The 25,585-nt window shown below is 40.2% G+C and overlaps 1 protein-coding gene across 1 annotated transcript; it reads right to left on the bottom strand.

Moving 5' to 3' along the window:
- Positions 1 to 927: 927 nt before the first annotated feature.
- Positions 928 to 24,489, bottom strand: herc3 (HECT and RLD domain containing E3 ubiquitin protein ligase 3). The gene is made up of 25 exons (XM_037107787.1): positions 24,393 to 24,489; positions 22,135 to 22,486; positions 19,349 to 19,508; positions 19,166 to 19,242; positions 18,788 to 19,009; positions 18,284 to 18,375; positions 17,809 to 17,939; positions 17,364 to 17,515; positions 16,554 to 16,609; positions 15,486 to 15,610; positions 15,300 to 15,359; positions 13,922 to 14,033; positions 12,380 to 12,569; positions 11,305 to 11,468; positions 11,040 to 11,153; positions 10,728 to 10,751; positions 10,513 to 10,611; positions 10,208 to 10,378; positions 9,961 to 10,104; positions 8,255 to 8,421; positions 7,134 to 7,200; positions 6,953 to 7,035; positions 5,175 to 5,358; positions 4,044 to 4,146; positions 928 to 3,697 (listed from the first exon to the last, which is right to left on the bottom strand). The coding sequence occupies exons 2-25, from the start codon at positions 22,355 to 22,357 to the stop codon at positions 3,489 to 3,491; spliced, it is 3,129 nt and encodes a 1,042-aa protein (XP_036963682.1). The 5' UTR covers positions 22,358 to 22,486; positions 24,393 to 24,489; the 3' UTR covers positions 928 to 3,488.
- Between the last annotated feature and the right edge of the window lie 1,096 nt (positions 24,490 to 25,585).

A 25,585-nucleotide genomic window follows, 5' to 3' on the forward strand; every position in this document is an offset into this window, starting at 1 on the left:
AAGCTGCATCATCAGTATATTTTATTTTCATTATTGATTTAATATTGAGTATTAATATTTGAGTAATTAAACCTGTAGTTTGGTGTCCAAGGTGACGTCCTCAAATTTCTTGTTTCAGATATTACAAAGTAATTTAGTTTACAGTCGTATAAAAGAGAAAAACCAAGAAATCCTCACAAAATCTCACTTGAAAAAATTGCTAAACAACAAAAAAGAAACAATTCATTCTCTGTGGATCAATTAATCATCAGTTCTATTCTGTTTATACTTGGACAACACCACAATGTGAACTTAAGTTGTGTTCAGGGAAAATAAGTTAAAACTAACATCATCTATAAGGATAAAAGTGAAAGTAAATAAATATAACTTGCTACTAAGCCCTCATGTACGCAGTGTCAAGACACACCTCATATTTTGGCTTAGTTGTTAAACTCTGCAGAAATATTAAATGAAAACAGATGATCTGTGATTAGATTATTAAATCATTTCACAGCCTGACAACATCGGTTAGTCAAGTTTAGATGGCATGTTTTAACCAGAACTTTTCTCAAGAAACGTTTGGTGTGCTTGATGCTTGGTAAGTAGTTTTATATACAGAGAAAGTTGCTGTTGCCAGCCATGGATATTGGACTGAGATCTGTTAGTACTCATTTATGATGGGGAACATTAATATCTGAAAGGACTTTCTGACCTTATGAATGAATGAGTAGATAATCAAAAATACTACAAATCATCAGGAAAAAAGGGGTAAAGAAATAAGCTATGGGAAAAAAATGTTAAATTTTTGCATAACCGTTTACAAATCGCTGACAAAAGACCTAGCATACTTGTCTCGATCACGTCCTCACTTTCTTCGTCCTGAGCCAGAAACTAGATTCAAAGCGATAACTCTAGTCCAACAATGCAATCATGACACATGCAGGGAAATATGCTTTTACACCGTCTTGTTTTATTTAAAAAGTTGGCTGGAACAGAGAGCATTGTGTGGACTTCAGATGCAAAAATCACATTTTTTTCAGTAGCACATTAAAAGGTGCAAAAAAGTCGAGGGCTGCACAAACCTTTTGCATAGGACTAAACTCTGCAGGAGAAATCAGCTTTAATCAGACAAATACTGACTGGACATGTAGCTCATGTGTGTACATGCAGTATAGAGCTAAGCAAGAGGACCAACTGTCTCAGAAGAGTCCAGTGTTTAAGACCTTTCGAAGAAGAACCCAGTCATCACTACATTACTGGGCTGTTTCAGGTTGTTATTGCTAAATGGATGTGTCAGTGTGACCCGTTCGCCAGGACACATCAAGTCATTTACCGTCTCAACTCACTTTAACACCACTGTCAGGTATGAAATATATAAAAAATATAGATATATATATGCAAGACCATTTCACACACTTCACATCAGTGCACGACCTAATTAAACATTTTGGATTAAGAGGTTTGACTGCGGGAATAAATACAGCATCAGGGCAAGTTCTGGAACAAGTCATACACAGTTTATCAACTGACTTTATATTTAGAGTACTTTACGGGTCATCTGGTAAATATGCACTTGTTGGTGCCACAAATTTCACATTTTCTTTAATTATCTGCAACTCGGACATCAACTAATTACAATTGCTAATTTTAATGATTATATAGGAAGTTTTAAAAGACATTTTGGGACATGTGTGCATACTCCTTCTGCCAGAGAGTTAGCCAGCTAATATGAAGCTAGCAGCAGGTTAGCTTAGCCTAGTAAAAAAAAAAAAAAACAAACAAACAGCTAAAAGAATCTGCCAAGTCGCATCTCTAATGTTCTCTAATTAATGTGTTATGTCTCATTCGTTTAATATGTACAACAAACAAGTGTAAAAACAAATAAGCGTTTCACACACACTTGTGTGCCAGACTCTCTCTAGGCCCCGAGCAGTTGCCAGGCAACCAGACACCGGAAAGTTCTAGGTGTTACGTCATATTCTGTTATCCAAGAAGCTAGATAGCAAAATTTGTGACCCCCCATCTAAATAATGTGGTCGTGCCATGTTGGATAACGGCTATCAAAGTATGGTAAGAAATTAATAGAAATAAATCAATAATAAATGTTTATGGTGGCAATTTAGGCCAAGTTCCTTATCTAATCAAAGTTCACAGAATATGGTGCAGCACCAGCCAACAAACAGTCCATCCCCTGTGGATCAACTGTATTTATGAGGAATAAAAAAAACAAAACATCCTCTCACAGTCCATTTCTTTGGCGAAAGATGAATTTACTATTACCTTGGGAACAATTTTTCAGGACAACTTAAAAAACATCTCGAGCTCAGCATTTAATTTCTCATTGCTCAATACTGAAATGAGGATTTTGGACAGATACTTAATACAATTATTGCGTTTGGTCATATGTTTATATATCTAAAGCTCAATCAAGAACCAACGGAGCTCGGCTGGCTGTTTCACAACCTTTCCAGAGTTCATGCTAAACTAACCCGCTGCTGCTTGCCGTTTTGAATTTAAAGAACAGTCGTGAAAATTGTATCAGTCAATCTGCTCATCCAGCTCTCTGCCATAAAGATAACAAGCATATCATCACAACATGTCAAAGTTTTTAAATTACAATTACAGTTTTGTTTTTTTTTGCTTTCACTCATGAACATGCACACAGACAACAACCACTACAAATCCTTTAAAAGTCAGCTTTCTGTGTAGGTTTTGCTGTAGAAGGCAACACTGTTGAATGCAGGTTCAAGACAAAGTCAGCTGCTCTGTGATCCACAGCTCGAAAGGAAAAGATTGCAAATAATATTCACCATGTCTCATCCTGCACCCTCCCTCCTGCCAGATACTCCTCCTCAATTGTCCTTTACTTTCAGGCAGCGAGGACATGCTGGTGTCCAGATTATAAAGGATCAGCTGGACGAACATTGCTCCCAATGTCGAGGGTAAAGATTATATTCAAAGTGCTATTTACATACATATATACACATTTTCATTTTGTCAAAAAAATAACCACTCTATTTAATAAATTAAATGTAACAAAACGCAGATATATTGTCTCAAGGTAATAACAGAATTATTTACAGGTGAAAAATAGAATTTAAGGAGTTGAATATAAAATACACAGCTGTGCAAAATAAGACAAACTAATGAAACTACGCAAACACCCAAAGTCAGTTTCTCAACCTTCTCCGGTCTTTGATTTTTAGGTCCCAACATTTTTTTGATCCCAGCTTGTCATTTTTTTTCTGTAGTCAAATAAATATCACACATCATCACATGATATCCTCCCATTGATCCATGAAGGTTGAGAAACTTTGCCCAAAGCAATCGAAACAATAATACTCTGCATATACATACATAGACCTTTCAGATTCAAGATGCTTAACAATCTTGTAAAAGCATATAAAGAGAGTGACTTTCCTGTGTGCCGCAGTCCCGCCCCCCGTTACACTGTTTTGACACTAACACGGTGGTTTATTGCTGTTAAAGTGCATTAAGACCTCCCGTCCTCAGACCAGGCTGAAACCCTCGTACTGCTCCACAGCCCGAGTGAGGCGGCAGCGCAGGATCTCTTTGGTCTGGTAGCGGGGCATGTCGAGCAGGTTGTAGCAGGTGTGGGCCACCGGCAGGTAGTGCTCCTCCGCCGTGGTGGACTGGATGACGATGCGCAGGCTCTCCATGCCGTGGATGGGGATCCGGTCGCTGCCGGTCAGGAACACTGGAGGTGCAGGGGACAGAGGAGTAAGACCAGAGGAGAGAATGTTGATCCACATACAGCTGCATACATGTTAACTGGCTGTACTTACATTAAACTAGTTAAGCCCTGAAGTAACAACTGTACCTGGATCTCAGGCCGACGTTTTTTTTACTGCATGTTGTAATTATGCTTTTATATGCTCATGTATAATGCACGATGCATTTTTAACAAAGCTTTTGAGATAATTCAGGCTTCCCTATTTCCCCACAGAAACAATCTGCACATTATTACAGTATTTGTAACATATTTGAGAGTGTGAGCATTTAACTGTCATGCAGATTGAGCAACGAGGCAATTAAAAGCTTACATAAGAACTGTTTCTTCTTCTCCAGAGGGAACTCGTGGAAAACCTCCCAGAACAGTCTGACTGTTGGATGAGTGGCAGAGTATTCCCCTTTGTAAATGGCATTCTGCAGAGAGAAAAGATGCTGTGATGAGAAGCTTTTCTCTGTTGTATCATTATTCAACCATTTCCTCCCTGGCAGTGACATTTACACATTAATCAGTGAAACAGATTCCTCAGAGACGTGCAAGCTTTTCGGTATTTTCTCCACAAAATGTACACAGTTTCAGTACATTTCTCATTTCAGCTTCGTTTTTTTATGATATCTTACGCAACGATCGAACTGCACAACAGGGACCTCTGTGCACCAGGGCTGATATCACAAGTCAAATATGTGAAACCGAGCGCAGAGACACACACAACCACAAGTTATAAAACAAGACGACTGTCAATATTATCCATAGAGATGTGTGATTTTTGACATGATTTTTCTCTTCCTTGGCTGATAAAAAAATGTTTTAAAAGTAGATATTGTCATCAGAGATATCAATTTGAGGGGTTTTATACATTCATTTGAAAGTAAAAGTATATTGTAAAACATTTTAAACCAAGTCAATATTTTCTATATTTCCTTGGTAAGGCATGTAAATTGATGCAATTTTCTTGGTATCAGTATCGGCCCTGAAAGAAACATATCAGTTGATCCCTAATTAGCATTTAGCTTAAATCACTGCTGTGCCATATTACAGCTTCACAGAGCTCTCATGGTTAAAAATAAAGTCATTCAAACTAAAAACCATAAACTCCTTTAGTGTGTGAACAGAAAGGAACCAACCCTGCAGCTGCTCAATAAATCTTCCCGAGTTAGCATGATGTCACGAGTCATGTGGTACTGTTTTAGTGTGTTTTTTGTCGGTAAAACTATAACTAACAGATGTTTATTACGTAAAAGTCAAAGTTCCAGCTCTGTCCAGTGAAACCTGATCATCAGCACGTCCACAACTATAAATTTGAAAACACTTTCGTCACTGAGGATTTCCACTTACAGTCATTCCAATCGAACTATGTGTACTAACAGAAACAGATCTGACCGCAGATTTGTAGGACAGTAAATGTGTCGAAAGCTAAAAATTTGTCCCACAGATTCACTCTGACCTTCTCCATCTCCTCCCAGTTGTAATTGTTGTTGCCGACCACCATGGCCATCAGCTCAGAGGGCTGGAACAGCGACAGGATCTCCCCCCCGCACACCTTCAGGAAGCCGGAGGAGAAGGCCGAGTACTGCTCGCTCACCGAGTCTGAAAACACGTAGCGCAGGTAGGCCTCCACAAACTCCTTCCTGAAACACACACGCACAAGCACACACACACACACACACACACACACACACACACACACACACACACACACACACCACAAAGGTTGAGTAAACATTCAGAACATTAATTTGCTCTGCACAGCAGCTGCATCCTCACTAATCGGTTTATAGGGAAAGAATTCATTCAAACTTCAAGGCGTAACTGTAAACACTCACTTCCTCCCCCTCCATTGTATCAGTGCGTGTGTGTGTGAACGTGAGTGTGTTTGTGTGTCGCCAGGCTGATCTGAGCCTGTTTACATCTCAGTGAGGTCAAACTGCAGGTAGATTAAACTGATAATCTCTTCAGTCATCATCATTACAAATGATATGAAATGTCAGGCAACTAAACATTCGTGAAGCCCACTGAGGTTCATTTCAAATCTGAGAGATGCTGAACTACAGAAAAGTGTGCAGAAAATGATGAATAAAACAGCTGAAACACTTCAATTAGTGTGATGTTGCAGCCGTCGATTAGTTTTGAGTGCCTGATACAGTAATTCTGCTGACAGTATTACACCTACTTTTTTTACCATCTATCTTTTATTCATTTGAATTTAATTCTGTAGAAATAATCATCACTGTCTGATTTATTTTCTATAAAAATTCAATAATAATCACAGATTACGGAACAGTTCCACTTTCACCGCTCGAACACAAAAAACTGATGACTTGCTGTTTTTCACTCTGTCACAATATCCTGTTAAAACAGGAAAAATCTTGAGAATAAGGAAGACAGATGTGTCAGAGTATACTTTCACTGAGTTTAAATATGTAAACTTGACTGCAGGAGATTCATATAACAAACCAGCACACTTACAAGCACTGCCTCACCAAACTCACAAGTAGAGCACACAGATACATATCACCCCTTTGTGAGGCAATGCTGTCTGATAAAATAGATCACCGCCATTAACAAACACTAAATCTGACACAAAGAAACACAAAGACAGGAAACAACCCGTCTGACAACAAGCCTTCAGTCGCAATCTCTCCTTCAGTGTGTGTTTGTGGATGTTTTACACCACAGAAACAACTCTTTTCTCTGTTATCCCTGTTATTACAGTTTAATATCTGGGTGTTGAGGGGATTTTGCAGGAGCAACTTGGGTCACTGCTGCTCTCGCCATCTGCTAAGCGACAGCAGCCAGACATGTTGACACCGCCCGCCCCGCACCTCCCTGTGGACTCATCCACAGAACACTGGAATCAATGCCAGCGGCACCAGGACGAGCTGAAGAAACAGGGCGTCGACGGTGGAGAAAAAACACACTGAATGATGCTTAAAATACCAAAATTAATCTTTGTTCTCTATGTTTCCAACACAGAACGCGACCTTCGGTGAGGACAATGGGCCACGAGCTGCCAGCTGTGTGAGCACACGATAATCTCAGTGCTGGAAACGGTATATTTAAAAAAACTCATCTGTTTATGTTGCAGAAGGAACAGAGTGTCGAGCATTAAAATATTCATGAAACAAGGTCATTTCAAATGGGACATCAAGCGAAGGACGAGCTGACGAATTTATTCTTAAACACATCAACCGTGAACGCTGGGCAGCTGTCGAGCTGTCTCACCTGTTGTTTTTGTCTACGCTGACGCTCTCTCCTCCAGGGATGAGCTCCTTGACTTCTGTCATCCCATAGTTCTCCCTGGTGATCTGAGATGTGAACACAACAAGTATCAGGTCAGAATGTTTTTTTCTTTTACATTTCAGTAATTAAGCGTAGACATTGAAGGGTAAAAAGTTTGACTTACAGCAAAGTTGAGAAGAAACGTCTCCTCCACATCGGCTCCGTCATAGTCCAGAAGTTGTTGTAGACTCCTAAAGAATAAACAGAAAGAACACTATTAACATGATCATCACAATGGCAAAAAAACACAAGCTATTACTCTTCGTGTTGGTATAATTCATAAAAAATTATTCATAAGATGCCATGAAAAGAAACCTTTATGTATATCTTCATGTGTTTGTTGATGGATGTAATGAAACCTTCTCTATTTCTAGAAATATCAGCAACTCTGTGGGATTGTAAATCAGTTTTTTCGACCTTATCAGAGTTTATTAAATCCACCTGCTGTCACAGGTTTAAATCTGTCCTAGTTTGACTTATAAAATGAAAACCAGGGATCAGCTGTGCCGTCCTACAGCTGTCGCGTTAGAAGAACACGCAACAAAATATTTTACCACGAAACTCTGGGTATGTGGAGAGAGGACAAGCTGGATGGCAAAGAAAATGCTAATTAAAGAAAGAGAATAACGTCGTCTGATGATTTGAATCCAAATACTTAAGATACTGAAAATACAATAGAAGTAGTTAATCCTCAAATAATTAAGACTGATTTTAATTTTAATTTTAGACTGACAGTCCACATAAAAATGCACCATATTAAATATTTTTCCAGATCGTGTCGTTTAAGGTTGCCTTGTCTCTAATAGCAACACTACAGGCTGTGCAGACCCACTTGTAGCTTTCAGAGGACTAATCTCAAAATCAATACCCTGAACACAATCAGGCACTGAGGAAATGCTGACCCTTCCTGCTCTGAATTCAATGAAGAGGCATTTCCCTGCGGCAGTCAGTTTCACTGATACTTTTTTAAAAAAACACACCGGTTATGTAAGCTGGTAACACACTGTTACGCCCTGACAAACCGAAGGAGCCTTTTTTGCGTGTGTTCCGAGTCCAGCGGGATTGAAAAGAATTTCTCTTTAAACAAAAAGCAATCCGGAACAAGTTCCCAATTTTAGACCAAACAAACAAGATAAACAGTTTGCAAGAGGAAGCAATCTCCAAGACAAAAACAAAGCTACCATCTGAGTGGAGAAAAAAAAGCATGTCCTGTCTCACGCTGCTTTAAAGCTTGGAGGATGTTACCTGGCCTCGGTGGGCGAGAGCTCCTTGAAGTCCTCCAGCGTGGGCGCCACCTCCAGCAGCTTCTTGTAGAGAACCAGAGGGAAGTGGAGGTCCACCACCGTGGAGTTGTAGATGGCGAGACCGCAGATGATCCCGATCAGGTGAAACCAGTTCTGCTCAACAAAACACTGGCAACACACAAGAAAATAATATTCTATTATTGGTTGCCTTTTTGTACTAGTTTCTAACATCTGACAAAATCTGTATTATGCACATAAACATGAACTTTACACCTCACAAGCTAAATTCCCCAAATGTATCATTAAATAAATGGCATTAAAAAAATGAATTCTGGCCTGGGAAGAGCAAAATAATTATTAGGATATTACTTTTGAGCTGTGAATTACTGGAATGAAACATGTAATTATGTTTCACCTACATGTGGTGAGCAAGTGTCTAAAAAAGGGATATAAGGAGATTATTTGACATGTTTAATTAGTATAAATACAGTAAATCAGTGTTTTAAATGTGTATGTCTATCAAAGGACTTGCTGGTGATGTAACTAGTGATTCCTAGAGTCCGGGGAAATGTTCCCTCATGGAGATGAGTGTTTTGTAAACTTGAGTGTTGCCACTGGCATCACTGTGTCATGTCAGAAGCAGCAGCTCTTCCAGGAAATAACACACAGGTCAAATAACACACATTCAGCAGATCCATTACAGGCTCAGCACGGTCATGTATTACAAGAACAAACAAAACAAAAGCACGACTAGAATCCACCTTCATTTGAGTTACTGCAATACTGTCTCAGAACTCTGAACTGCCTTGTCAGTAACAGGTGGTCAATTTATTTCAAGCTGTTGAACAATGTTCCAGATGCATTATCTCAAAGTCTACACTGACAAACTGTCATTCGCAGAGAGCTGACAAAAACAACCACCTCTGTTGTCAGCATGCAAGTGTTTGTCTAGCTCCACATTATCTTTCAAGTGTACTGTAGTTTCATTATAATAACAGTAAAAAGACTGAATCCCAAAGTCAATTTGTATTCAATATTTAAACGTAACAGCGGTAACGTCTTTGCTGTGGACAGCATTGTCATTCTTTATCAAAATATTAGTGCACAAATAAGAACAGAACTTTAAGACAAAGTAATGGTGCTGAAAACAGACCCTCCCACAATATAATACTCAACTCATGGATCCGAGCAGTACGCGACCTTCATCCACACATTAAGACGCCAAACATCCACCATGACTCAGCGGAGATGTGCCCTCCTGCTTAGCTATTATGTTTACATTCCCTCCATGCGCACAAATCACATATCACCTACATATGTTAATAAAGTGGCTGTATGTGAACCTGTTCTACTATATCTTGCAGTTTAACATTTACTGTTATTATTTCTATTATCTTTTTTTAATACATTTGTTTCATCAACAAAAGAAGTGATGATCCATATGCGGGTCGAATGGTTACAACACAGCTATTTCCGTAACAAGTGCACAAACTTTGAGAACGTAAGATTGAGTTCCAGAGGCCCTTGACACTTATTTGTCAAACTTCTGTCAGCCCCTGAATATGAAGGCAAGATCGAGGAGGTACAGAGCAATATCCGGCTGGATACAATCATAGATTGTACTTCTTGTTATGAAAGCCGTCACAAAGCTAACGTGTGGCCAGTTATTAGTTTTTATTAAATTGCATGTTCTGCATAGTGACTTACTTTGTCTGAGAACCACAGCAGGTTGGACTCTTTGTAATGTGTGAACATCCCGTACACAGGATCCATCAGCTCCTTCAACAGCAGCAGGAAGAACTCTTTAGTAACTCCGCCTGCGTCTACAGCTTCCTCTCCATCAAAGATCACCTGCGGGAGGAAAACGAGGCGATCACAAGAAGGACAGACAGCTTGTGGGAAAACAATCACAGAACTACAGAGACCTTCAGAAGCTTTTAGGCGTAGCTCTCACCTTGAGCGGCTTCTTGAGGTCCACATCAGAGTACATGGTGAGCTCACGCAGCGTATCACTCACTAAATGGTTCCTGCGCACATGGAGCACCAAGTAAGGGTTCCTGGCAAGGTGGGGTTCCAGCGTGAGCAGCATGAACACATTGTGAAGGTTTGCACCGCTTACTGCCATCTTGGAAAAAGCAAGAAAAGAGAGAGACATATATTTTACTATAAAGTTAATAAAAATCTTCATCTTTACACTCAAATCAGTGCTCGACCTGTATGAAACCACGGGAAAACTGTTTATGGATCAACAGGAGATACCTGCATTTGCAGTTCAGCATCTGTTTGCAGCATGGTTGTCTTGGCTTGAGCGTTCAGAATGAACGGGTAGGCACATAGGTTCACTGAGGGGAAGTCACTCTGCAAAGAAAGTTAAGTAATAATCTTACTACAATAATCTATTTTTTTTTTTAAATGGGTCAAATAAATCTGATGTGTAATTTAAGATGTGTGAGTTGGATCTTTAAATAAGGTACCTGTGACGGGGAGGAAGATCCTTTCTAGAAAACAAAACAGAAAACAAAGTCACTAATCCTGACTTGAAATGAAACTGTAGAAAGAATTTCAAAAATCCCTCCACTGTCAAAGGAGTCCCGGGGGCTTTTCTGTGAAATCAAACACTTGTTGAATAGCAAGAACTGAAAAGTGGCATCACAGCCACCAACAGTTATGGATAAAATGTCGCTCTCTGTAGACACTGCAACAACATGATTTAAGAGCGTGTGTGTATGTGTGCAGATGTAAAGTAACAGGGAAGTGAAACTTTGTCAGACAAAGTTGGTACTCACAATCTCAGCTTTACTCAGAAACCATTTGAGGTAGTCTTCCTGGATGTCCACCAGGCTGGTGATGTCAGGGATATAAAACTGGTTGTACTCCACGTGCTGGGCCTTTAAGTTTACCTGGTGAAAGAACAAACACATGCCACAACTCCAGGAAATGTCACAGGTACAGGGCGCTCTACAGATTAGTACCAGGAAACACATATTTCCAACTCAAAACTGAACTGAGGGACGATGCAGAATGAACTTGTAAGGTGACGTCTGTGGGTACCTTGTGGAGTTTCTCCAGCAGTCTTAGTGTGGCAACAAAATAATTCTCATAGAAGACCGGCACCAGCAGCGTCTTGCCTCCCGTCAGCATAAACACAACGATGCTCTTGTACATGTCGACCATTCTGGTGAAAACACTGCCGTCCACAAAACACCACCAGTTATCTGAAAGGAGAGAGAAACAGGTCTAATTAATTTACAGTGCAGATAATAAAAACATGGCAATCGCTTACGGTGGCCAGTGGTGGAATGTAAAAAATGCCACTTTCTCCTTCTATGGCACTACATTTTGAAGGCAAATATTATACTTTTTATTATACTTCTTGTCTGTAATACAAAATTCGACAAAACAACTAACACATTATGATGTACTATCATATACTGAGCTACCCAGCAGTATATTAAGTAGTTAAAATTAGATTTTAATGCAAACGCTAAATGTAAGACTGACTGACTTTGTCATTGCTCTGTCAGTATATTTTTGAATGCTCAGTGTAAATAAATCTGTTTATAGGTGTAACTGTGTTTCTGTTCTTGGATTAAAAAAACAGTTTGAAGTATGTGTCTTCTGTAGATGGGTAATGAATGTGAAATAAATTAATTTGGTTTAAACTGTATTCCACTGTAGGTATATAAGGGCAAAGGGCAAAGTTTTTGTTGAATGTTTGACCTTCTTTCTGCCACACCTTCAGCGCCTGAAACAGGGTTACTACGTCTGACAATGTTTCAAAAACTGACAATCCAACGTTCACAGAGCAATTAACCTGATCTACAGAAGAGAATTTCTGATGTTCCCAATACCAACATAACAGCAGCCCCAAACATCCATCATCAGTCAGTCAGGTGGTGACATTCTTGCAATTCTGGAACCATTTTCTCGTTTGGTGGCATATCTTAAATATCTTATACTAAGGTGGATATGGAGGACGCTAACATACTTTCAGATGACAAGTTAGGAGTCATGTTGTGTGATGTCACATGGAGCCACGAGGTTTGATATGGTAGGATGTTGCGTGTCAAATGACTCGATCGATACGAAAAATAAAACTTGTAGTGTGTGCATGCAAGTATGATACCCAATACTTTGCTGGGGTTGGCGTCTAGCCGGAGGATGGCCATCGCCAGGGGGATGGTGAGGCGGATGTAGTTCTTGGAGTCCTGCAGGGCCGGGTACTCGGACAGTATGAGGTAGATCCTCATGGCCTCCACGTCTGGAGGGGAGCGCGGCAGCTGAGGGATCAACAGACTCTCAAAGCTCTTGGTGGCCTAAGGAGGAAACAGAGAGAAGACTTATTGTGTATATAATTACACTGATCAAAGAAATAATATTTACTGTTATACAGAAAAAAAGGAATTGAAATGTAGTGTAATATGATGTGTTTGAAAGCTGCAAGTACCAACAAACAAACCAGACAAATTTGTGGTATATTTTTTAAATTCCGCTTGGATCAACTTGTCAGCAGAAGAAAAAAATATATCAGTCGCTACATTTTGGGAGAGGCTTTTAGTGGTTTGGAATGAGGCCTCAGTGTATACACAGATTATAATTCATGTTGCTTTGAGGTACGTGAACCCAAAACCTACCATTATCGAGCTAATGTTAGAGGCTGTGACTCAGTGTTGCAGTTTTCCATCTAGGATCTGCGGCAGGACTTGATGTACTTTCAAAACATGACCAATATTTACATATGACATGGATGTTTGGTATAACCACTGGTTACACATCCACTGTTGTGTAACAACCCCAATGTTCCTCCTTTAACTGCTTCTTTACGATGGCAGGAACAGGAAGCTTATTTGTGACTTTGCTCAGTATCAAATCTAAGTTATGTCATTTTTTGTTGTTGTTTTTTTTTTTCTTTTACTTATGGACACAAATGTCTCTGAGAAAAACTCATTTATTTTGAAGAATTGTTTTAGGTTAGAATGTTTATGATGAAAACTTACAGGCTTCAAAGTTGCAACAGGTAAGAACTGGCAGGTTTTTGAATTCTCCTGCATTTTCTGAGCTCATTTTAATTCTGCTGCTTTAAATCTACATTCATTGATTTTTTGGGGGGGGGGGGTGGGGGGGGAAGTAAACACACCATCTGGCAGCAGTGTGGTAAACGTGTTCAAATACCCATCTGCATCTGACACTTTAACTCCTAAATGTGCCACTGTGTTCACTGGCTAGTCACTAACTGTCTCTCCCTGCTGTGTGGTGCTGAGCAGGTCGTGTGCAGGGCTTGTTTCCCTGAAAATAGCTGCCAGATGCAAGACAAGAGGTTGATGATGGGCGGTAAGAGTGGACTGAATCAGTCAAAGTAGCAGGCTGTAAAAGCAAAACAACGAGCTGCAAGATGCTAATATGCTCTATAGCGCTGAGGGCCTGAAATGACATAACTTTCACATTATGACCAACTGCCTATTTGACACATGATAAGTGCTGCTTTAAGGGCATAATCATTAGGTGACATGACTCCTGAGTTATTGTGGGAATGAGAGAACATGTAGTGGACATTAAAGCAATATGAAGATTCACAGCCTATGTCCTTCTCTATTTTAACTAGTGTTTATATAGTAAATTGGTTTTACCTTGACCAATACAATTATCAAACACTGTATTTTGTCAATACCTGCTCCAGAAGTCCAGAGAAAGCAGGTTTGCTGAGCGTCGCAAACAGCATTCTGACAGAGTTCAGATCAATGCCTGGGATCTTTGGGTTGGTTTTGAAGTGGGTATCATCACTGAGAATGCAAACAAACACATAATTATGTGTAGGCCATTCTATGATGTCTCATTGATCACTAACAGGATAAAAATATGTCACAGCTCAGGTTCAGGGACTTTGCGGTAAATCCTCCAATTAAAAATCCACACGTTACTTTGGATTAAACAGCGATCTGTCATGTAAAGGTCAGCTGTGAGACAAGTTCACTGAATGGCAGTTTGCACTAATTCTTATTACACGGCGGCGAGAGCACACACAGAACGCACAGCCTAAAAGGTGTTTAAGTCAATCCTTGAGAAGATCCTCCTCTTCAGTCTGAGCAAGTACAAACTGATAAACATGCCTCCACATTGAAGACTAAACCTTTCAGCATGAAGGACAGGACTACTATTTACAGTTTAAGCCACCACATTCATATTCCACGGCTGTTATTTAGTCATAACACAAAATACATCAGATTTGATCGTGTGGAGACTGTTTGCCAAACAAAACACACTGATGCAGATAGTACAGCGTGCATACGAGCACTGAACCGCTCAATTCTGAGATTCTGTGAGCTGAAAGAAACAGATGAGCACTTCTGGGCCCAAAATGTAACACAATGAAAATGATAACAAGTCTCAGGTCCAAACTGCAGTCTGGTTTTGACTATACTCATAAAAATGCTGAAGATGTTTTGCTGCATGTTTTACAGTTTAGGATGTGTCCTAATAGTACTTCATGTTTTCTTCAGAGGTGTGTTTCCACCCTGAACACCTCCACAGTTCATTCCCCGGACACGATAAGTATCTGCTGATGAGTCTGTACAAAAAAGTCATCACACTTCCACACAGACTGACAGTCAGACAAATCTGAAGTCAGTGACCGGACAGATTGCATCTTTCCCAGGCCTGACGGTCAGCATGTTTTGCTGGATAAGAGGACATACCAGGATAATAAGTGGATGAACCATGTGAGGTCCCTGCTAAATCAGTTCCCAGGACGCGAACATACATGTGAGTCTGAGCATTCAGCAACATGTCTTCTAGTTGCATAAAATGTGTTTCTTTGAGAAAATTGAGATTATTCCAGACCAATTTGATACTGTAGGGTGCCAAAGTGTGAACAGGGGTTGAATGGGGTCCCAATCCCAATCTACTTCAGCTGTTTAGGAGAATGCTGCAACGTGGTTTTGCTGTGAGGCTCGGGAAATGTTTTGTGGACTGACTTTCCATGCACAAGGGTGGGAGTTGATGATGAATGAATTTTCATATTTGGGCAAACTGTTCCAGTGTTTACCTACCTTTGGTCCAAGAAGCTGGCGTTCCAACATGCCGTGGAAGAGAGCTGAATAATGATGTCACTGTGCAACAAAAACATAAAAACAGACAAACAAGAACAGAGATAATTAAAGAATATTACTGATTTAACAACCATTTATACTAAATATCAACCACACTTTCAATAATAACTTTTTTACTTCACTTACTTTGTGACACTAGAATCTGAGGTGTACATCAGCTTTAACCTCCATGAATTTAATCTCTCATAATTGATCGGGGAGATTGATTTACTGATATTAATCACTCTGAAGTCTTCTGGAGGGACAGAACTCTGCAGAGAGGAAGATAAACAGAAATAAGATAACAGTAGTGTCGCAAGGAGATTGTTTGCACTGCTACTTCCACTGTGCGTGCATGTGTGTGTGTGCGGTGTGTGTGCGGTGTGTGTGTGTGTGCATTGTGTGTGTGTATGTGTGTGTCGCAGTTCAGCACGGAGACATCTGGGCTTCCGTCTGAGTTGTGTCTCTTTTCTCCATGAAGATAAAGTAAATGGGCCACGCCTGAGGTCTAAATATTTTCTCCGTAGAGGCTGAATGTGTTTTGTCCTTCTCAGTGCACATTCCTGACAATTTGCAGCAGATTTGCAGCAGACAAAAGCTCCGTACTCAGTATAGCTCCAATATGCTGTAAGAAATGGTGAAAGCTTAAACATTACTGCCCTCCTGTGGTGATAAACTGAACTGATTAATTGAAGGCATCAACAAAAGATGCACAGTCAGAGTCCATTTCTTTTCATTTAGCGACATATTTTGAAGTAGTCTGAATCAGTATTTTAGTTTTTCATTATGATTACGTTAAGGTTTGTGCTGAGGATTTAGCGCTGACTGTGAGGATAGGGAATTCTTGTATTAAAAGGACTGGAGGTTTCTTCTCAACTCTTTATTTTTACAGTTCCCCTTTGTATGTTGATAATCATGCTTTGAATTATGTGATTAAAGAATTGGTTATTGACAGATTTGTAGTCATCTGATGCAAATGAATGTAAGAAGAAGAAGAAGAAAACGAAACAGAGGCTGAAGAAGAAGCAGAAGTTGAAGAAGACGAAGAAGAAGAGAAAGAAGAAGATGAAGAAGACGAAGAAGAAGAAGAAGCAGTAAACGAAACAGAGGCAGAAGAAGAAAGGAGAAGAAAGAAGAAGAGGAAGAAGAAGGTGAAATGTTATTACTGAGGGAACAAGCTGTAGAGGGAGGTTTACTAAAGACTTAATCACATACCTGTTCATTAGAGTACAATAAGAAGCTGTGGTCTCCTCCACAGATGATTTTGGTCACTGTATGTCATTTGATAGAAAGCAGGCAGAAAACAGCACATGTTGAGTTGAGATCAAATGCTTTACAAATAAACATGACCTTGAAAATAATGCTGACACCTCATGACGGACAGACAGATAATATATCGTGGATGCATCAAGGAATTATCAAACCATTCAAATGATTCACATGATCAAAGTGTTGTCATAGTCGTCGTCCAGTTTAAAAGAAGGCTCCTCTGTGATGCACTAGATCAAATTATCAACAAACACTTTCGCATCACAAGCTGAATTTTGAGCCGATACCACAACCACAGTGGGTTTTTTTTTTCTTCTCGAAACAGCTCTTCCCATCATGGCTTTGTTTCTATTTTGTTTTGGCAAATTCTAGTCTTTCATCCTCAGTCATGCCCCAGTACATCAGCACAGCCACGTACAACGTGACAGATAAGCACGTGGGAGCTCATCCGGCACTAACGGGACATTTCCCAACCATCTGAGCGAAAGGGTGGTTATTAGCTGATTACACTAATTTATGCATCCAAACTAGAGGTCAGTGCCTGTTTCAGTTTTGGGCTCTCTGCATGTGACTGTGGTTGGTCATTAAAAAGCTTTTATCGAGGATCCTATTACTTATCCATCCTACAGAATAGAAAAATAACATCTACATACCGACTAGACAAGTACTAATCAAAGAAAATATTAATAGCATTTTTAAGAAATAAATCAATTTAAGCTTCAATCTCTATGAAACAGCCCCGAGTCTTCTGCTTACCTGTTCTTTGGAAATTTCCAGTCAGGAAACTGGTCTTGACAGGAAATGGGCTTCTAGCGTCCCCCAGCATTCCCGTGCCAAGCTGACCGTGGCTGTTACAACCAAACGCATACACCACACCAGAGGAGGGAACAAACGCCAACGTGTGGTGCCTAACGAATGGAAAAATTTAAACCCATTAAACCAGCCTTTATACACCATTCTATTAGTCAGAGCTGTACAGTTGACTTTAAGGACCAAACAATTCATCTGTTATCTTTGAATCTTCAGTGAATGGGACGCACAAACACACACTGCGCAACACCAGTGACTGCAGCAACAAAAATTACCAACAACTTTCTGACTGAATCTCAACAAAATTCAAGCGTCATAAAGACAGAAGCTTAGGGAGTTGCATCAGACTGAACAAGTGCACCAGATTAAACAGTCTAGAAAAAAACAGTACCTTCCGCAGGTGATCTGGGACACTTCAGTGCCCATGAGCTCCAGCACTCGCCTTGGGAGAAGTTCATTATTGGTAGAGCCGTGACCCAGCTGACCCCACGAGCCATCACCAAATGTAAACAAGCCACCATCCTGCCGGAGAGACACTACAGGTGAGATTCTTCACTCAGTAATACAGTTGGTCAAAGTAAATAAGCCCAGGTGTCAGGTGGTGGTTTAAGATAAATAAGGGTTGGGCAAGTCTAGATCGTTTGATCTGTGCAATAAAGATCATCTCGGCTGATATCTTCACATGCAACAAGTAGCGAGTCACTATACAGCAAAACTAATTGGTCTATCAGATATCCTGCTGTTTTATCCAGGCTGTTTTGCACAGATAGGCAGAGAGGAATATTCAACACATGCTGGCGGCAGGATGTGCTTAGTTTGAGTGTTTAAACTAAAAAGCACACGTTTGGGTTTATCCATATTCATACCTTCGTGAGGGCCGCTGTGTGTTCGTCTCCACAGCTGATGTGAACAACTTTTTGAGACCTCAAAAATTTGATGTGGCATGGGACAGCACGGTCTGAGGAGGGGAATGCAAACAACCAAATACAAATGGTGGTAAAGTCAACTATGGCATTTGAATCTAGCACTTAAGTGGCAATGAATCAGTGACTGTTCTATCCTGTCAAAAAGATTATGGTTTTGCATTAAATGTTTCTACAGCAGTCCCCAATAATGGCCACCTATAATAACCTATAACACACTTTTCTAAACAAAAACCAAATCCTTCCTGCACAATGTTAAAGCAGGTTAAACATCGGATTTATAGTATGGTATCACTATTTCCACAGAGGCATGTCCAAACAATACTGTAAGTGCTATAATTTGCAACAAACATTGTACAACATTGTTATAATAAATAATAAACTATAATAAATCCTTTATCTCTATTCAACAGCAACGTGGCTGCTTTCCATCCCGCTGATTATTACCTTGTTTATCATTGAGACCCAGCTGTCCAGCTTTGTTCTTGCCCCAACCGAATACAGCTCCGGACAAGGAGAGAGCAAAGCTGTGGTCTCCCCCAGCAGTTATCTTAGCCAAAGGAATTCCCGCCAGAGACTTGAGGGGATGGGGGGACAGCTTGCTGGGCTCTCCTTTCCCCAGACCGAGCTGACCGCTGGTGTTCTGGCCCCACGTGAACAGCTGGCCATCTGACAGGGAAAGGACAGAGAGGCACATCGACATTGATTACCACTAGCACGGGCAAATACAAATACAACATACAATATACAATACAAAATATAAAATGCAGAGTCTCTAAATCTTAACAGTGCTTGTGTGCTATGAAGAGACTGTGTCCGTCACACCTCTAGAAAGTGCAATGCAGTGCTGGTTCCCACACATTACTTGAGAGATCCGATGGTCACACAGCCTTTTGACCAATCTAGGAAATAAAGAAAAAACATGAACATTTGTTTAATTTTCTTGTAGTGTTTTTTCTCGGATCAGGCTGAAAGCTTGGATGTGTCTATGGTGTGTTACTCGGTCACCTTGGGATTCGAACTGCCGCCTCTGCTGTCCCCAGGCCGAGCTGGCCCCCTTCACCAGCTCCCCAGGCAAACACTTGTCCCTGCTCGTTCACCGCCATAGAATGGGCCCACCCACACGACACCATCATTATCTTCTGCGTGTCTAGAGCTACGACCAGCTCTGCGGAGAGGAGGAAGAGCTTGGCATCGACAGTTTCATGACAAAAAAATGACATTGAACATGGTCAATTTTCTTTACTGGTACCATCATATTTTGGTAGGCCCTATCCTCCCAGACAAAACATTCCACAAGTGAACTTGTACAGTGTGAAAACAAACAGCTTGACTCTTGAGTACTGCTCAGCTCTCATGGACCCAACCCATGGAAGGCATTTAGCTCAGGCATTTGACTGCTTAAATTAAAAGAGTTTATGTTTTTATTACCTAGTCAGAACAAGGAATGTGAAATAACATTAAAAAAAACCTGAGAAACAAAAGCTATGAACATATCACGCTATATATAGTCAGAATAAAAATCTGCGTCATCTATTCTGTCAACTGTGCTGTAAAAAGTGTGCTTGTCTCCATGTAATGCGCTACTTCACAGCATGGAAATGCAGCAAGTGGCACTCGTGGGGAGGCCATGTGGCGCGAATAATCGGACACTGTGTGGTTGGTGAGCTGGTTTCCTGCTATCAAACTGATGCGGTGGTTTCAACTGAGCTCATGGTTTCAAAATCTTTTAATCAGCAATCTACATTCTGTAGGATAATTAAAAAGATATATTCAAGCGTCTAAACAAACCTGATGAACGATTACTACTCAAAACATTGAGAATATGTATGCAATAAAGTGAGTGCTTATGCAATATGTTGAATATCATCTAGCAGGTTACCATCCTACACATTTGTCACCAAAATTTTTTTTTTACAGCTTCATTCCAATAGGTGTATTTATTTGCTCAGGGTTCAGAGATTCTTGCATTTATTCATTGTTGTTACAGCTTCACCCACATGCCTATACAAAGTAGCACATAACACAAACTTCCACCCACATGACACCAACATGGACCCACCACTGTCTGCAACCACTTCACAAGGTATGAGTGTTTCAAATCTCCCCAAAATGGCTATGCGGTGCAGTCTGATGTTGAAAATAGATGTCAGAATTGACACTTTAACAAAAGAATGATGTGCATTTACATTTAACAAATTGTTTGTAGAGAACATAAAATCCATTATTAGTGAGGCTTAAGATGTAAACCCATTTATACTAAGTAATCATCCACTAATCCAGGTGTGATATAGCAATGGTAAAAGTGGAGCAGATGAGCTTGCTAAGACTTGCAAAAGACATTTTATTGCATATTCAGCTTTAAGATGGCATCGTGAAATATTCTCTGATGAAGGTACAACTACCCCACATCAAATCCAGCTGCAACTGCAATGTCATATTTCTTTTAGTCTGAATGTTTGTTACACTGTATTTTCATCACTTGGGAAGTTTGATATTGGAATCAAAAATTCAAATTTCCCCATATCTGTCGATTGTAACACCAATTTTCACTGTACAGAAAAGAGACTAAGATTACGTATGTGGCTTTATTGGACTGAAGTTAGAAACAATGTTGCACTGAGCTTAAGGCTCTCGGCATTATGCAATGACAATGTATCAATATTGACGTAAGGTAGGTCTGAATAATCAACAAAATCCAAATCACGATTTGAAATGACGCAATAAGCAAATTGCAGAGGCTGCGATTGATAAAGCTGCAGGATGCACCTCAGACCCACATTTAAACATGTGCGTTGATGGTTTTACAAATTCAGGCCGTCAATCATGCTCACCAATCAGATGTGGCCCAAGGCAACTGCATGTACGCCTACCAAACAACAACACATGAAACCCCAGTAAAACTTCAATTTGTTTAAGGGAGGGATGACGTCCTCTAATCCAGCAGCAACCTTGGACGATTTAATAACAAAGAAAGGTGGTACTTCCAAGATATGTACTTGTTTTGACTTCGAAAAGAGAGCAAAAAAAGAAATACATGTGCCAGCACCACCAGAGTCAGCTGAAATGAGTGATACACTCTGAATACTGAACTGAAGCTTGACTTGCAAATCAAATCGCATCGCAGTAATGGTCAGCAATATCGTTCAGCCCTAATATTAGACAGGTATCACATCTATCTATCCTAGTTTGTCATGTTGGTATGCTAAAATTTTCTTATTAGCCCTAAACACAAAGGACAGCTGAGACTGAGGGAAAAGACATTCTCATTATGCAGGTAACTGACCACAGCATTGGACAAAATTAAATGTCATCCTGATGGCTCTTCTAGATAAAAGGTTTGGTGATAAAAGTTTCCACGATTAATCCTCTGAGAACCATGAATGTCTGTGCCAAATTTCAACATCAGTCCATCCAGCAGCAGATTTCATTAGAACCAAACACGTCAACCTTATGGTGATGAAACATCAGGAGGCTCAACACGACAGAATGAATAGAATGTGTCCCTCTGGGGCCTCAAATATCTGTCTCAAATTTTAGAGTAATCATTCCAAGATAAATCACTCTGAACCACAGATGCCAACCTTATGATGGCACAAACAAAGTCAGTAGAATTCGGCCGAAAAGCATGGTCAAAAATTCTAGGGCATGGATTGTGGCTCTTTCAATACAGACATCATTTGGAACCCACATTCTCACATCTGTTAACTACCCCCGGTAACTCTCCACACATCATCTGCTGAAACAACCTTCCAAGTTTAACCTAAACTCTGCTGTTCGCACTGAAATCTCACCTGGGGAGGTCCCTGGTTTGTCATGGCCCAGCTGTCCACAGCTGTTAGAACCACATGTGTAGACGCTACCATCCTGCAGCAGGAACATTGTGTGTTGCCCTCCACAGGCCACGTCCTTCAGTCCCCTGCCACTGAACACATGACAGATCCTTGGCTCCGGCATGGGGTTCCTCTCCAAACCAATACCCAACTGTCCGTCTTTTGCATTCCCCCAACACAGCATGTTGGCGAGGGGAGAGTGGGGGTGAGCACCTATCCGAAGAGGCAGAGAGTGATGGCCAGACAGAGGAAGACAAAAAGTGATCAGGCCTGAGAGCAGCCCCGTTTTCTCCTCTTCATGTAACTTCCAACCCTGGAAGAAACACAAAAACTATTAGGAATCATGTCTTCTTTCTTCATGAGGAACTCACACTGATCACCGTGCTCCACGTGTGCAGCCCTGATGTTTTTAAGAATAAAGTAAAGATGGGTTTAGAGGTGGGCGTGGCTGTGTGTGAGAATGATGTAAGCTGTATGACAGAGGAACAGACAGTGTGTTTAAATAAACCCTGTCAGTGTAATCCCGGCTTAAACAGCTCCAAGCAGTCCAGTCCACATGCAATACATGCATGTTACTGACAGAGTTAGCCATGGGTAATAGGCAAACGGGTACAGAATATTCTAAGATATAGTGCAATCAAAAAACTATATTAAATTCCTTGTACAAATAGTTGGCCAATAAAGCCAATTCTGATAAGGAAAAACCGGCATGATGTAAATGTGGAGACAGGAAGAGCAGGAGAATTCATTACGAGGGCGGCTTCACTTTAATTAGATCACTTTTATATCCATCTGACTCTTGTTTGAGAAGTTGTTTGCAGCCTCTGTCACTGATTTTTGAACATAAATATCATTCTTGAATGTACTCCCTGTATATAAATTTGGGAGGTACACCTCGCTAAAACTTAACCAGCCAAATAGAACAGCCCTGCAATAACTCCAACCTTTATGAATGTTATAATTGGACCAGATACATTCTAGATTTTGTTTCTTAAATCGGTGGTTCTTCTCAACTTCTAAAATATGAATAGTCATCAATAATAGTAAATTGAATTGTTTTTGTTTTAGACGGTTCGTGAGAGGAAACAATTCATTTGAAGATGTCAACCCGAGCTGACCTATAATATTGTGTTAGACATTTTGCACTATAATCTCCCATCTTACAGACATAACAATAAATTAAGAAGATGTTAAATGTTAACTGTGGGCCGAGTTATGATGTTAAGTTTTTGATAAATCTGTTTCATAACAATGAGGGTAGATTGTTTGTTTTTTTATTTGCCTTTTTTTTCATATCGTTCTTGCTATTTTATCAAAATGATCAATGTTCACTTGATTTTATGTTTGACTTCAGTAAAGAACTACCTGATATACAAGTGCAACAAAACCATCTTAATACTATTACTAGCTGAAGTCTACAGCATTCAAAATGACCAAGAAGTTGGCTAAACACCTTTCTGGAGTTCCCTTACGATTTCAGCAATAACTAAACATTATGAACTTCATGATAAAAGGTGGGTTCTTGGATATGACTGCACTTCTTTCAGGTGGGTTTATCTACTAAACTGACAAGTGGGTGTATACAGACAGAGCCAAAGACAATATTGAAAATGAACTGTAAAACCACAGTAAGCACACAGATACCACACAGTAAACCCTGAATAAAACATGAATAACTTTATTATATACCGCACACTTGGGTCTGAGTTCCTGTGAAACAGAAATATGCCATGCTTATTAACTGTGGGTTACTATAATTAGCACATACTGCAATGAAAATTAGCTTACTATGACACCCAGTGAGCTAGTAGCTACTTAGCTGTGTCTGTGTGTGCACCTGGACGAGCCCCATCACCTGTAATCAGGGCTTGTGTTTAAGGTTACGTTAGCTAGCTGCCTGCTGTGGAGAAAGTGAAAGGGGAGTGGTCTGTGTATACGTGGTGTAGGCATGATTAACACGGTGTGCAGGCGTTTCTTTATGTCTGCACTAATTTTAGCTAGATAGACAGTTCAGTAACGGAACCAAAACAGCCCGACTGGTAACCAACACAAGCCAGTAGTAACAGTTAGCTAATTAACCTTAGCGAGCTCTAGCATCGCTGACTCTCACCTTATCGCTGAAAAAACACAGAAATACGCTGGGTAACCGATGTCTAAATTGTAAGTAAAACGGTGCTGCGGTATGTCTGGTTCATTTAAAATATAAACGGGTTGTTTACCTGGACAGATGCATTCTCTAATTGGGCGTCTGGTTTCGGTTCAGCTCAGAAAACAAACTAGGAAGTGTCAAAGCTGGATACGTCACTGAACATTTGGACAGGAAAGCCGCGATTGGTCGCCGACCAGGAAATGACTTTACAAACGACCCGCCCCACTCTGCCTCTGATTGGCTTACCCTGATGTTCTTATCTCAACCATAACCAATCATCACTTCAATTTCCCCTTGCGTCAGAAATTTAGCATAATAAAGATGCGCTGAACATTTTCATAAACAGGACAACTGCCAAAAAGTGACTGTCTGGAGCAAGGCTGTCCGTGGATCAAATTTTGCCTGCTATTGGGTTCGATTTGGCCCAACAGATGTTTCTAATAAAAAATAAAATAAAAAGTAACAAGAAATATAATAAATCACTGTTTGTGTTGGTTTTTATGTATAAAAATGCTCTTTGAATATACAGGAGTCCTAATTATTAATCATATTTCATCATTAGAGCATTGTTGGCCAGGTGACACTTAGTCAGTAAGTTAAGGGAACTTGAGATCCATGACCATTTCAGTTTTGGCCCTCCAAGCAAAAAAGTCTGGACACCCCTGGTCTTGGGGTTCGCCTACTAGTCTGTACCAGCCTGACTCCATTTCTGACCCACTGACCTGCTTATCCATTGCAAACATTTTGCCAAAGTTGCCACACAGCCTATAACAATTACTGCTCCTTTTCTTTAGAAACCTACACAATTTGTAACTTTTAATTCTAAACATAACACATTTCAAACAAAAAGTTACATCAAAAAGGCTATTAAAACATTTTCTGATCATGTCACCAATTTAACTGCAGCTTTTTCTGCCAACAGCAAAACTTAAGTCCATTTTCTCAAAGAATATAACTGCCAATTTACTGAAATATGAGAAAGTCAATAAGCAGTTAATAAGCAGGCTACACGTTTGTTTACTCGCCATGCCTCTAGCTAAACATAACTGGTTTGGGTCAAAGATCAAGGCTGGTAATAGATTATGACCTGGTGCTCTACATGTCACATAGTTATCAGAGTACAGGATTTGCAGTGTGGTCTGTGGTGCCAGATACCTGCTTAAGCACAGCACTTTTTTTCTGAAATTTCAAATCCTGAATGATGTTCTCCTTAAATCTTATCCCAGAGGAACCTTTAAGTGTAAATGCTCTGCTATCTCTAAG

The sequence above is a fragment of the Acanthopagrus latus genome, chromosome 1 (assembly GCF_904848185.1).
Source record: "Acanthopagrus latus isolate v.2019 chromosome 1, fAcaLat1.1, whole genome shotgun sequence".
Lineage (NCBI taxonomy): Eukaryota > Metazoa > Chordata > Actinopteri > Spariformes > Sparidae > Acanthopagrus > Acanthopagrus latus.